Source organism: Oryctolagus cuniculus, chromosome 11 (genome assembly GCF_051225735.1).
Source record: "Oryctolagus cuniculus isolate XC-2025 breed Fujian yellow rabbit chromosome 11, ASM5122573v1, whole genome shotgun sequence".
NCBI classification, from domain to species: Eukaryota; Metazoa; Chordata; class Mammalia; order Lagomorpha; family Leporidae; genus Oryctolagus; species Oryctolagus cuniculus.
The window spans coordinates 45,006,831-45,021,726 of record NC_142877.1 but is presented as its reverse complement, the minus strand read 5'-3'; the positions used below and the strand labels follow the sequence as shown (position 1 = coordinate 45,021,726).

General features: G+C 46.9%; 1 protein-coding gene across 13 annotated transcripts in view; it reads left to right on the top strand.

The window, feature by feature from the left end:
• The window catches only part of RALGAPA2 (Ral GTPase activating protein catalytic subunit alpha 2), a 327,703-nt gene that overhangs the window by 183,532 nt on the left and 129,275 nt on the right, over positions 1-14,896 (top strand). For all 13 annotated transcript variants that reach the window (XR_016216034.1, XR_016216033.1, XR_016216032.1 and 10 more), the window contains 3 exons: positions 3,305-3,433; positions 4,275-4,333; positions 9,568-9,676. Coding sequence is in view for 10 of the 13 variants with exons in the window: in XM_089307358.1 (XP_089163484.1) it covers positions 3,305-3,433; positions 4,275-4,333; positions 9,568-9,676 (297 nt within the window). In the remaining 3 variants the exon portion in view is untranslated. The remainder of the gene's footprint in view (positions 1-3,304; positions 3,434-4,274; positions 4,334-9,567; positions 9,677-14,896) is intronic.

Here is a 14,896-nt window from a genome sequence, read left to right as displayed (position 1 = left end):
AGCAGATGCATAGAATAAGTCTTAATTCCAGTAACAATATAGTCCGAGTTGCTCCCCACAGTGGGAGAGCAGATGCATAGAATAAGTCTTAATTCCAGTAACAGTATAGTCCGAGTTGCTCCCCACAGGCAGGGTCCTTCAAGGAATCCGACGTAGACTAAGTGTTACTATTTGCAAAGCTGTTGCCAGCACTTGTGGGTCATATACAGGACCAGAGAGGCACCAGTATGGGAATAGTTAATTCTGCCAGGCAAGCAGCGGAGGGGAAGACACATACCAGAAAAGTCTTAGTAGAAGAAGCGATGCTGAAGCAGAGACCCAGAAGGTGATCAGTGTTCACCCCGGTAAATGAGGAGAGCAGCAGCCACCCCTCTTCTCCCAGCAGTGCTTGCTGGCCGTCCCTGGGACTGGAGAAGTGACCAGGACTGAGACCCTCCCCTTCACGGCAGGTACATGGCATTACGTGAATACTTGACGTGTCGGCAATGATGAATGCAGAGAGAAAACTCAAAGCAAGGATGCTGGGGAATGCAGAGGTAAAATGCCCAATGGCTTGAATTTGCCTTAAATATTCAAAGTGGAAAATTTGAAGTAACTTTAGTGCTGAAGAAATGAAAAGGCGTGAGTGGTAAAAATCTTGAACCTAAGTGTTCAAGATACACACACACATACATATATCATCTCTATATTTTTATGTTTAAAGATTTCTTAACATAAAAATAAAAGTAGAAGTGGTAGAGAGAACAGAGAGTGATGAAGGTGGGCAGGGTACAGCTACCACAGGATTCCAGAAGAACATTGGTAAGGTGGGTTGGTTATAGGAGCTGCCTCCTTGACCCTGAGTGGAGATGTCAGACAAGCAGTGGGACCTACAGATCTGGAGTTCAGGAAGGACATCTGGAATCCAAGATTGTTGGGAACTTACAGCGTGTAGGAGGCATTTGAATCCATTGCTCTAGATATCGCTTGGGAATGATCATATATGGACAAGAGGAGAAGTGAAGGAATTGTGCCCAGCATCCCAAAGATTCAATCGTGGGGAAATGGCAAGGGTCAGGTCTCCCTGAGAAGCAAGGCAGGTGTCCCAGAGGAGTGTGATCAAAGTGTCCCCAGATGCACCGGGAACCATCGACGGCATGAATGCCTGCCGAGATCAGCAGTGGACGATGCCCTTTGGTTTTACATTGTTGAAATGATGCAACCAAAAGCTCTGCTCCCTGCCCAACTCTCAACGTGCTGCTCTTGCACTTTTGACTCTTTATATGGAAAAAGTGAAATAAAGCATAAAAGATTCTGCGAGCCCTCCCTGATGCCGTCACCCCATCCTGAGCTGTCGCCGCTCAGGCCTAGGCTGCACTTCAGTGACTGCCTGCCCCCCAACCTCCTGGCAGCACCCACTGGCTCTGCAGTCCCCAGCTTCACCCCTCAGCCGGAATGAGATGAGAATGGTACCGTGCCCTGTGGGTCTCCTCCCAGGCGGCCTGGTGCCTTTCTCAGACTCCTCCAGCTGAAGCTGCCCACCCCTGCGTACACACTCACCTGCCCTCTGGGCTCTGTGCCCCTCTCGGAGTTCCGTGGGCCCCCTGGGTCCTCTGCCTTTGCCTCTGTTGCCTCATTCCCTCGCTCACTGCCGGCCTGCCTGCCTCTCACTCCTCTGGCTCTGAGGCAGCCCTTTCCTTCAGTGTTTCCTGGCCATCCTGAGCAGAACTGGTCATTGCCTCACCTAATAGACTATCTCCATGTTTTTTATTGGATTTTATTTACCTGTGTACTTAAGAGAGCCAAGCCTGATCAAAATTGCAATCCAGGGCCCACAGAGCATCCCTGGTATATTGCTTTCATAGCACATTTCTCACTGAACTACGTAACTGTAACTGACTCTCTTCTTCCACCCCACACACGTGCTCCCATCTCTGGGGAAGAAAGCTCAATTTTCTTTCATACCCTGAGTGCTCAACAGGATAGGCCCAGTGTGAACGTGGGGTGGGTGGCCTCCGCTCACATCCAGGATCCATCACTTAGGAGCCGTATGACTTTGTAAAGCTACTTCTAGGGCAGGCTTCTGGCTGAGGTTAAGGTGCTGCCTGGGATGCCCACATCCCATAGGCAGAGTACTGTAGTTTGAGTTCCAGCTTCACCCCCAATTCTTGCATCCTGCTAATATGCACTTTGGGAGGCAGCTGGTGCTGGCACAATCAGTTTAGTCCCTGCCACCCACATGGGAGACCCAGACTGAGTCCTGGCACCTGCACTGATGAGCATTTAGGGAGTGAATCAGTGAATCAGCAGATGCAGATGGGAGCTCTCTGTACCCCTACCTTCTTTCTTTCCTCCATATCTCTCTCTCTCTCTCTCTCTCTCTCTCTCTCTCTCTCTCTCCCCCTTCCTTCTCCTTCCTTCTCTCCCCTTAAATATATTTAAAAAAAAAAAAAACCTCTTAGCCTCTGTTTTCTCTCTGGAGAATGGAAATGATAATAGTATCTACTCCTTTGAGTCACTGAAGGGATTATGTAAGGAAATGCTTGTACAGCATGTGGAACACTGCCTAGCTCAGAGTGAGAATTTGAGCCTTAGCTGCCATTGGTACAACTATTAGGTAATAGATTGATGGATGAGTGGACAGATGAGTGAGCGGCTGCATGACGCTCCTTTGCAGTCCTGGCGAGTGCCCCCATTCTTGGCTAATCACAGCTGCTGGGAAGTGCTGGCTGAATCGACATCTAATGAAATAACTCCTTTAGTATGTACCTAATTCTAATAATGGACAAATAAACGATCAGCACGTCACTCGGTATAGTGATAGAATGTCTCATCATTTGTTATTTTGCAGTGTGGTCCTTGGTGAAACACAAGACATTTTGTAGAGAAACTACTCTCTCATAGTTCCTCCAGTCTCACTTCCCTATGAGTTTCCTCATTTGTTCTTCACAGCAAAAATAATAATATAATGATGCTGAGGATGAGGATGCCCTGCTTTGTCGAGAGCAGTGGCACTAAGGCCGTGTAAAGCAGTCATGACTGAATCCTTTGCCTTTCTAACTCTAAATGAAATCTGCAGGCCAGTTTTCACATCCCAGTACAGTAAGATGTTCCATTCCTTGAAAATGTTCATTTAAATAGACTTTGCTTGCTTAAGTATGTACCTAAGAGAAAATCACCAGGCATGGTTTGATTTTTCTGATCTCGGATAAAATTAATTCTAAAGATTTCCCTCTCAAAACCACAAAGAAGTGAAACATGTTACTTATCTGAAGTTTGGATTTTACAAAAAGAACAATGGCTGTGTTTCACTTCTCGTGAGCAGGCGCCTCGATTGGAAGCCCTCACCATCCTCGGTTCCCTCGTCTGCTTTCCAAATACGTACCAGGAGCTTCCTTTGCTGCAGTCACTGCCAGAAGTGAGTGAGGTCATGACAGGAAGCGAAGATGTCAAGGTACATAATGCATTTGCCTGGATCCTGAGGTTAGCATTCTGTAATTCTAGCTGTGTGACTGTGTCTCCACTGTTATGCATTGGTCTACTTAACCCTGAAATCCTGCTATATCTCTTAAATGTTTTAATGGTTGTTTTTGTTTTTTTTTTAAGAAGGTTGTTTTTTAGGGAGATATAAATGTATTAGATTCAGAGCATATTGCATTTAGACCAGATGGCTATATTCCTTGGGTGTTTTTATTAGATCTGTTTATCATGTGTAGGGATCATAATTATGTAATGAATCATCCTTTGTAATAATTTTATTAGCTTAGTTATGCAGCATTCATGCATCAAATGAATTTATAAGAAATAATTGAAATAAGCTAAATATTCAGTCCTATTGTTGGCCTGATTAAATACTATTAATAACTTGAATTTCCTTGTAGAATAATAGTAAGCATTTTTTCTCTTCTCATCTGACTTTGGGGCATCCAGAAATACATTTCAAATCCCAGAATCAATCAATCTATATTACACGATTACAATATATAATCCAGTGTATAATATGTGATCCTATTAAAGTAAAAGAAACCTGAGATTTTCCTACCTGGAAGTCTCATTTGCTTTGCCAAGTTTTTGTCATGTCCTCCAGGCTGAGTGGACCGCCGGGGGCCCCTGCAGAGAGCTCCATCACACTCTGCCCGAGCCCAGCACTCCCTGTCCCCAGGTTCTCCCTGGTGCAGGACACCCCTGAGCCCCGTGGTCCTCCAGCAGCTCCTGGCTGCCTGAACACGGCCAGAACATGCGGAAAACCAGCTCTTGACACTGAGTTTTTATTTTACTTAATTTTGTGTTTTTAGCATTACCTCATAAATATTTTACTGAAGAATGCCACAGAGGAACCAAATGAATGTGCAAGGTAAATGTTGAATAAGAGGTAAATTATTTCAGAATTTTAAGGTACACATTGATGTGTAAAAGTTAATATTAAAAAACATGTATTCTTTCACATTGCTTTTTCTTATGCAAAAAAGTATAGTAAGAATTATGTCAGGAATTCGATACTTGATTATCTAAAACAACGAAGTGAAAATATTAAGATACAAAGGATTATCCTGTGTCAGAAAAGCAAAGTTTAAAAAAAAAGTATCCTTTGATATTTTCAAGAAGAAAGAAAATAGAAGAATAAATCCAAAATTTAGGGGCTGGCACTGTGGTGTAGCAGGTAAAGCTGCCGCCTGCAGTGCCAGCATCCCGTGTGAGTGCCAGTTCGAGTCCCAGCTACTCCACTTCTGACCCAGCTCTCTGCTATATCCTGGGAAAGCAGTAGACACCAACATCCCTTAAGGTCACAGTTTCAAGTCCTGGTTGTGCCATTTGTGTTGCATTTCCCAGCTAATGTGCCTGGGAAAGCAGTGGAGGATGACCCAAGTCTTTGGGCCCCTGAACCCACGTGGGAGACCCAGAAGAAGCTCCTGGCTCCTGGCTTCAGATCGGCCCAGCTCTGGCCGTTGTGGTCACCTGGGGAGTCAACCAGCAGATGGAACACTTTTCTCTCTCTTTGCCTCTGCTTCTCTGTGACTGTGCCTTTCAAATAAATAAATAAATCTTTTTAAAAACTCTATACATATATGATCATTATGAACTTTGAAATTTTTTAGATTTATTTATTTATTTGAAAGACAGAGTTAGAGAGAGAGAGAAAGAGAGAGAGAGAGAGACGGGTATTGTACATCTGCTGGTTCACTCCCTAAATTAAATGGTTGAAACAGCCAGAGCTAGACCAGGCCAAAGCCAGGACCCTGGAACTCTACCCAGGTCTCCCATGTGGGTGGCAGGAGCCCAAGCACTTGGGTTATCCTCCACTGCTTTCCCAGGCACATTAGCTAGGAACAGGAACACAAATGGCACAGCCAGGACTTGAACCTGTGACCTTAAGGATCACGGTGGTGACACGCTGGTGTCAACCGGTGATAGCCCAGCCTGTGCCCCAATGCGGGTCCCCAGGGTAGTGATTTTAATTGGTGATCCCCTGGAGATATTTGGCAACGTCCGGAAATATCTTGGTTGCCTCTGCCAGGTGCCTGGGGTTGCTAGTAGTCCAGGCTGATGAAGTTCTCTGGGCTACCTATACAATGGCAGGTTACTACTTCCCCCAGGGGGATGCTGCTGGAGGGGAACAGCTGTCTCTGACACAGCTTCCTACCCCATGGTCACCCCATTCCACCTCTTGCTGCCTCCTGGGAGTTGGCTGATGCCCTGCTCCCTCTCTCATTCCATGGCTTATCACTGTCTCGTTAGCCCTTTGATGAATTTTAAGTTCTTTTTCTTTTGTACTTTGTCCGACCTCTTCAGTGGATGGCTGAATCTAGATTTTCTAGTCTTCATTACCAGAAGCTATAGACACATTGTCAGTCTGATAATACTGAACTGATCTTGCCACTTGGGAAAAAAACCCAGCTTAGCTAACGGGCTGGCGCCATGGCTTACTTGGTTAATCCTCTGCCTGTGGCGCCGGCATCCCATATGGGCGCCGGGTACTATTCCCAGTTGCTCCTCTTCCAGGCCAGCTCTCTGCTGTGGCCCGGGAGGGCAGTGGAGGATGGCCCAAGTGCTTGGGCCCTGCACCCGCATGGGAGACCAGGAGAAAAGCACCTGGCTCCTGGCTTTGGATCGGCACAGCACTGGCCGTAGCAGCCATTTGGTGAGTGAACCAACGGAAGGAAGACCTCTCTCTCTGTCTATAACTCTACCTGTCAAATAATAAAAAAAATAAATAAATAAAAATTTTTAAAAAACCAGCTTAGCTGATAGGTTCCTGGGTTGGAGTTGGTAACTGTTTTGTTCAGGAAAGTTGTGTTTATCTTCCTCATCTGTACTTTCCCTCCGGCATCCTGCCCATGTAGGGTCTGGTTTAAGTCACAAAGTTTCACAGAACAAGTCAAGCGCTGTCCATTCTCTCGAGTCGGGAAGGTTCTTACACAATTAATCCTCTTGTGTATTTAGTGGACCTTGATAGTAAAATTGTCTACATCTGGTGTCTTTCTTGGTGAGAACGTTAAACCACGGACTCATTATCTTCAGTGAGTTTAGGAATATTAAGGATCTCATTGGTTTTTGGATTTTTTTGGAAGTTTTGATACACTAAATGTTTTAGGAATTTGCCCATTTCATCTAAGTTTTGAGATCCATTGGTATCCAAGTTCTCTCTTTTGTCCTTTTTTTTTTTTCCCTCTTTCAGTCCTATCATTATCTCAAGTTTTTAATTCCTGACACTCCCTGTATATTCTCTGACTTTTTATTTTTTTTTAAGATTTATTTATTTATTTGAAAGAGTTACACAGAGAGAGAAGGAGAGGGAGAGAGGGAGGGGGTGAGAGAGAGAGAGAGGTCTTCCATCCGCTGGTTCACTCCCCAATTGGCCGCAATGGCTGGAGCTGTGCTGGTCCGGAGCCAGGCGCCAGGAGCTTCTTCTGGGTCTCCCATGTGGGTGCAGGAGCCCAAGGATTTGGGCCATCTTCTACTGCTTTCCCAGGCCATAGCAGAGAGCTGGATCGGAAGTGGAGCAGCCAGGACTAGAACCGGCACACATATGGGATGCCAGCTTCACAGGTGGTGGCTTTACCACAGCACTGGCCTCTATTTGTTATGTTGCAAACTTAGAATGTTGATTATCAGCATTTCTCCTTTACAAATATAAACAGTTCAGGTTACATGTTTATTTCCAGGTGCTACTTTATTTGAATTCTATGTGTTAATATTTAATTATTTTCTATTCCAAATAATTTAGTTTCCATTCTGATTTCTCCTTTGCATCATGAGTTATTTAGAAACATGTTTCTTAATTTCCAAACATATGGCTATATCTTTTTACTTCTGATGACTTAAATAATTGCATTGTGGATCAAAATGTTATCTGGTAACAGTCTTTGAAATTATTAAGATATGCTTGATGGCCCAATATTTAGTCAGTCTTTACAAATGTTTTACATATGTGCTTGAAAATAATGTATACACTATTCTTTAATTGTTGGGTATAAAATTGCAGGCATGTCTATCATGAAATTTTTAAAATCACATGCTTCAAATATTCTTAGTCTTTATGACTCTTCTCATCAGCTTCATCATTTACTGAAAGAGATGTTAAAATATCCCCTATTATGATGTATTATCTATTTCCCATTATAAATATATCAAATTTTGCTTTAAATGTTTTAGGCTATATTAATAGTTGCACAGAAGTTTAAAATTGTCCTATTGCTATAATGAGTCAGATCTTATATTTATGTAGTAACCTTTATTTCTAAGAATGAGTTTTTAATCTTATAAAGACTACTTTGTGATACTGATTTAACTTTTTATCACACTTTCCATTCTTTTGAATTAACTTTTTATATTCCCCTTCTTAGTTCTGTTTGCAAAAACTGTCTACTTGAATTTTGTTGGTTTTTGTTGTGTGATCTTTTAATTGAAGCCTTCATTCACTTACATTTGTTATAATTACTGATCTCTGGATGAGTTCTTTCATCTTGTTTTAGAGATTTATTTATTTATGTGAAAGGCAGAGTGACAGAGAGTCGGAGGGAGGGAGGGAGGGAAGGGGAGAGAGAGAGGGAGAGGTCTTCCATCCACTGGTTCACTGCCTGTAACAGCTGGGGCTGGACCTGGCTGAGGAACCCAAGTCCTTGGGCCGTCATCTGATGCTCGCTGGGTGCATTAGCAGGGAGCTGGACCAGAAGTGGAGGAGCCGGGGCTGGAGCAGCCCTCGATGTCAGATGCGGCTGTCCCAAGTGGCTGCTGTGCCACAGTGCCCACCCCTCTTCCCTCTTCACTTATACTTTGTTTTTAGCTGTTTCTTCTCAGTGCTTCTTTCGTTTATCTTTACTTCCTCCCCCCCTTTTTCTCTCTTTTATTTGGGTGAGGGGAAGGGAGGATTTTCCCCCACCTTTATTATTTCCTGTATTTTTTCTTAAGAAATCAGAGGCCCCCTTTAATTCTTTCAGATCATCCCATCAGTTTTCAGACGCGTCCTTACCGTCCCAGCTCTGAAACTGGCCTCTCCTTAGCGCCCTGCTGCACAGCAGCCTTTCCGTAGCCCGCGCTCTGAGTTTGCCTGCACCTCACTGCAGCCGGTCCTGCCTTTGTCCTTTGCTGACCGCTCCTCCTCCGCCTCACCTCTGAACAGCAGAGCGCCTCGGGGTGTAGGCCTGTGCTCTCCCCTTGACTTTCTGGATGCCCTCAGCCATTCCTCCCCAATCTTTAGAAACCATCATCTTGCTAATGATCTCCGGTTTTCTTACCTTATATGTATTCAGACTCCCATATTAAACTGCCTACTTGCCATCTCAACTTGGATCTGTTAGCAAGCTTACCACAGCCATAACTGAAATGTGGAATCCCCTCTGCCCCCCCAGCACCTGGCCGTGCCACAGACTTCATCTCAGCAAGCGGCACCCCCATCTCCCCAGGTTGTCAACCCAGACACCTGGGGACAATCCTTGGTGTCCCTTTTTTTCAACACCTACCCCATTTAAAAACATCAGAAACTCTTGGCAGTTCCCCCACCCCCCTTGTTTTCTTCAGTGTAGAAAAACCACATTTCTGTGAAGTTAAGAATTGGATAGAAATACTTATAGTCTGAGGAGTTTTCTTTGAAGAGTATTTTGTTCTAGCACATTGTTTAAAAGAAATGAAATTATTTCTGAAAGTTGTATTCAAATATGCTTTACAATAAAATGCAGGGTTTCTCTTATGTTTGTAGTCCATATTATATCTGTTATTGTAAGGAAAACAGTTACAGATTCTGTAGTCCATGTTTTTGATTGTTCCTCAAAAGTATATTGAAACAATAAAATGTAGTAACAAATTAGTTTCAGCAAAAACAAATGATGTGTGGACCGTGACAATTAACAGGAAATATGTCATTTGTTTCATTAAATATTTAAGTATGAACCATGACTGATATTTGTATTGTTCTGAAAACGGGCCTTAGTGAGGGCTTCTGATCTTTTCACTCAAGAAGACATTCTGCTAATTATAAATAATTTTTGCTATTCTGCATAAACATGTTTAGACTATTTTATTATTTTTAAATTGCATGAAGAACATACTGAGTTTCATGAGAGCTTTTCTTGTTTCCTGCTTTCTAAAAAGGTGTGTTGCCATCTGCTCGCTGGGCGTGTGGATATGTGAAGAGCTTGCACAGTGTACAAGCCATCCTCAGGTGAAAGACGCCATCAACGTGATAGGTGTGACTTTGAAGGTATTCCCAACTTGTGATGTTTCCCTGACACTAAGCTAGATCGCGGGCATTCAACCAGCATTCACTGGAGTTAGCCTCATCCTGGTTGTGATTCCAAACTCCTCTTCTGAGGGCCAAGTGAGCAGGCATGCTGAGGTTCCCAACAGATGCCACCGAGGTAGCAGCCACCAGGCTGTCTGTCAGTAGCCTGCCCTGTGTGTTCCCGGACCAAGCCCAGTGGCCGAATGGTGTTCTGGCGCTGGACAGCTCCTGTGGCACGGAGGACACTTTGTCCCGTGTTGGGGAGGGGTGGAGAGAGCAGGTAGCAAGAAAGTGAGATTTTTGTGCCCTGGCCTCTTCCGCAACTCTGAGAGAGGCCTCCACAGTTTCCAGTTAGGAGCCCGTGGCGCTCACCATCCAGCTGAACCTCGGGCACTTATGATGTCCTTCTTTGTTAATGAAAAGAAGAGCTGTCACACAGTGAGCACTCACACAGGGCCAGAATGATGGGAAGCTCTCTAAACACTTTCATTAACCTCACCGACAGCTCTGCAAGGTGCAGATTACAATCCTTGTTTTATACCTGAGATAATCAAGACACAGAGAAAGTAAGTCACAAGCCCCAGCCCACACAGATACAAATAATGGGACCAGCACTGATGCTATAATTGAACTTCTGTGTGTGCCCTTCAGCTGTTCCCAAAAACCAGAACTCAGCTTCTGCACGGTTCTTTCCTGGCTTCTGCTCTAACACAGTGGTAATAATTAGCATTGCCATTCTTAGTCCTCTGGAACCGCCAGCACAGCGCCGAGGGTCTGGTGGAAGTTCTCAGTTGTGAGATGAGTGTGTCCCCATTTTCCCAGTGGAGAGGCAGAAGTGCGGGAGACTGGTTCAAGGCTCTGGAGTGAGCACCTGGCCAAGCTGCAGTTCAAACCCCGAGCCATCCATGGGACACCAGTATCCTTCTGGTCGCCTTCCTTGGCTGCCTGCCGTGTGCAGCTGCAGCAGTCATGGCAGCTCCAGTTAGCACGTGGGTCAGTCATCGCCAGGCCAGTGACAGCCTCCGTGCCACCTCTGTGCCCTGTTGGCTGCAGCTCATGGCATAGCCAGTCAGTAGTGCCCCTGCCCTAGGCTTGGCATCCGGCATCGCCTGACGGAACTCAGTGCCTCTAGTTCCCCAAGCATACACTCTGATCATCCCCCTCTATCAGCTGTGCTCCCCCACCCCTCCTCCACAACACTTGAGGCAGGCTCAGGAGCATCCCAGTTATGGTTTGTAACTCACGGGACCTGGAAAAGTCATTGTGGTGCTACCTCTGTTAAGGAATTGAAAAATTATCGAACCATATAAGAATATTCCCTCTGACCCCAGTCAGGTGCTGACCCCTGACCTTTGTCAGCACCTTTACTCCTTTGGGAAACCCTATGAGCTGAAGTGTCACTGCCATCTCCAATTCAATATGAGGAAAATGAGCCACCTGGGAGCCCAAGAGAGAGAAAGGGAAAGATCCTCCATCGGCTGGTTCACCTCCCAAATGTCCGCAATAGCCAGGGCTGGGCCAGGCCAAAGCCACAACCTGAACTCCATCCAGGTCTCCCACATGGACGCAGGGGCCCAAGCACATGGGCCATCTTCTGCTGCGTTCTCTGGCGCACTATCAGGAAGTTGGGTCAAAAGCGGAGCAGCCGGAACTCAAACTGACACCCATACGGGATGCCAGCCTCACAGGTGGCCAGTTAGCCCACTATGCCACAACGCTGCCCTCCTGCCCCCAATTAATTTTTATTTTATTTAAAGATTTTATTTATTTATTTGAAAGGTAAAGTTACAGGCAGAGAAGGGGGAGAGGGAGAGGTGTCCTCCATCCACTGGTTCACCCCCAGATGGCCACAACAGCTGGAGCTGAGCTGAGCTGATCCAAAGCCAGGAGCCAGAAGCTTCTTCTGGGTCTCCCACATGGGTGCAGGGGCCCAAGCACTTGGGCCATCTTCTACTGCTGCCCCAGGCCGTAGCAGAGAGCTGGATCAGAAGAGGAGGACTTGAACTGGCACCCATAGGAACCTGGCTCCTCAGGCGAAGGCTTAGCCCACTGCGCCACTGTACCAGCCCACCATTAATTTTTAAATGACTTATTTTTTCAGTCCTAAGATCTTTTTCAATTTTCATGTTTCTTAATTCTAGACATTTGTATTTACTGTAAGGTGGCTCACCCGTCTCTTCCCGTTACCTGGAAAAACTATTAACCCAGTAGTGTCTTAAAACGAATGTGGTATAGAAAAGCATTGGAAATTACTGAGTAGAGGGATTGTAGACAAACAGATTTTATTCTTTGTGTTTCTGCAAATTTTCTGAAATTTACAGTTGCCGTGGTTGAGCCCTGTCAGGTGCTGTCTGGCTCAGTGGGTGCACTGCCCCACGGGGCCCTTGCCACTCGGCCGAGGTGCTGCTGCTGTCCCCATTGAAGACTAGAGAGGTGAAGAGAAGGAGGTGCAGAGGCCCAGGGGACCGGCTGCAGCTATGCAGCTGGGGTGTACCCACGTCGGTCTCCCCCTTAGCTGTTGTATTAATGGCAGGAATATCACTGGTTTAAATAGTGCCAGCTGCATTATTTTACTCCTTGGACACAGCATGGAAATCTAAGAAGAACGGAGGGCTAGAAGGGCCTGAGGTTCGCCAAGGAACAAGAGAGCAGCAACCACTTTGTGAAGAAGGGTTTCAGGGGCTGGGGCTCTGCCAGAAGGGGAGCCAGGGAGGAAGAGGACCCGGCGCGCTGTGCAGACGCCAGAAAGCCTGAGCCCTGTGAGGACTTCCTGTGTTGAGGGCTGCGCACAGCTCCTAAAGCACAAGCTCCTGGCTTGTGATCATGACCTTGGTATGCCCTGGATGTGGGAGGGGCCTGGCGAAAACACGCCTGCAGCCAGGCAGCACCCAGAGCATTCCACCAGCCAGGTTGTCTGTGTCTGGTGGGGTAGCAGCCAGGCAGCCCGAGGGTGGCGGCAGCAGCGTTCTAAGCCACAGCCCTGCTCACAGACTTTTAACTTCCTATCAGTGGAGGATGTGGGCCATGTGCAGTACGCTGGTGACAGCCAAGAGCGTGGCGTGCTGGCTAGCCCCGCCTCCCGGAGCCAGCTGCCCTCATCCCCACCTGCTGCTCCTTCTCCCACCTCCTCTTCCCATCGCTGACTGCTCTTCTTCCTTACCCCGACACTGCGTCCAGTCCTCCAGGCCTGCTGGCTGTGCTCCCTCCCGCGCCCTCCCTGAGCCCATTCCTCACACCTCTCCCTCTGCTCGTTGCCAGCCCCAGACAGGCTCCCACAGTCCCACCCTTCCTCCACTGTTAGCGATACCTGTCCTTGTGTATAGCTAACCAGCCCAAGCCACAGGCTAGAGCACCCCTGGGGGATGTGCTGTGAGACTGGCAGTTCCTTAAAAGTAGGGACATTATTGCCCTGTGTGTCTTGTGCCTGGAATTCTCTTATAATTTAGGGCTGGCACAGGGTCAGTACTTTGTGGTTATGTTCTGGGTGAGTGAGTGAATGACGTCTTTCATGCCCACCATCTCCCACTGCAGCCAGGCTGTGTTGGTAATACCACCCAACTTGCAGCCCGCTCTGTCCAGCCAACCTTTGCTGCCTCTGCCTGTGCCCTGCTGCCCACTGCCTGCACAGAAACCCTGGCTCTTCATCTGCGTTCTCCCAGGTGCAGCTTGCTTTGCCCCACTTCCTGGCTGCTTCTCTCTGCCTGTCTCCCCGCACCCACACCCCACCCCTCGCTTTCCAAAGCCCTTTGGTCTTGTCTGCACTAGTCCTAGTCATTTTCCTCTTGTCTGTTTCCAGCTGTAGCAGTCTTATCTTTCTACACCGTGTCTTACCCCCTGCAGTGCAGCAGGAGCACACCCAGGGCTCCCTCAGTACCCCATCTGCACCTTCAGCACTCCATGCACATGCTTCAGGGGGCTGTGTTAGACATCAGGTGCAGTGGTAAACAAGATTGCAGGAAAAACAGCAAAGCACGAAAGATGGACTCCAATTGGCTTCGGTGCCACAATGGAAATAGAAACAAGGAGTGGGCTGAAGCTGAAGAGCTGGGAGAGTGGACTGCCACTGCTCGGATTGGATGTGGTGGCCTCTGGAGGGGATACTTCATGCCATGGTCTGAAAGATGTAGCAGGGCCAATGATATGGAAACCTGGTGGGTAATGAGTGTCCCAGCGAAGCCAGGAGCAGGTGCAAGGGTCCAACAGCGAAAACAAGCACGGGTGTTTGAAGGGCGGGAAGAGGGCAGTGAAGGTCAGAGCAGCTGGGGTCTGGATGACCGGGGATGGCTGTGAAGAGCCCCTGAGTGCAGGTGCTCCCACCCTGGGCTTCCTGAGTGAGTTCCTATCAGGTGGGGGTAGGTAATAACTGCTTGCATGGTAGAGTTCAAATTCATTGTGTTTCCCTTAAGCTCCTCCATGTGCTGCGCGTCTGTCACCAATGCCTTCAATGCTGAGCTGCTGGTGTTATTTGTGGGGCACACACGTCAGAGGGTGTCTGCTGCGGGAGACTTGGAGTGAGGTTCCCTAGACCAGCAGCATGGGCTCAGGGAAGCATCTTTCTCCTCGCGGTTAGGTCTGGGTGGCATTGTCCACCAGGTTCTGACCAGGGAGAGAGGCACACGTGCCCTCATCCCTCTCATGAACCCACAGCAGAAACAAAGGAGGCTTTGCGGGTGCCAATCCCTTTGCTTGCCATCTCGAAAGAAATGGAAACATCTAGAAGACCTCTTTGGTAACCTGAGACACACAGCAGCCTCAGGAAACATACCCAGAGTAATTGAATAAATTGTAATCCATGAGCTATGCTCTCACAAGCTCTAATTTTATACATTTTTTCATAAGTTGTCCGTGTGGGTCAAGTTTCATTGCCCTGGATAGAAAGCCATTTGACTAATCCCTGTTTCTCCATATATAAAATGAAGATAGCATCTACCTTGCAGAGCTGTCAGGGAAATTTTGTCCATGAGTGAATGAGTAGAATTCTAACAGGCTCAACATGTAGGATGCTCAATAGTGTACCACATTTTAATTTCCTGTTACTGTCAAAAATATAATCTATGTGAACTAAATAAGGAATTTCAAATTATGGTTTTAATTTCTAGATGACTGAACAGCAGCTGCTTGTTTCTATAGAATGTTATGTGCATTAACACAGCTAGGCTCGCTGGGAGGCAGGTGTAGCATGCGCCGTGATGGTGAACT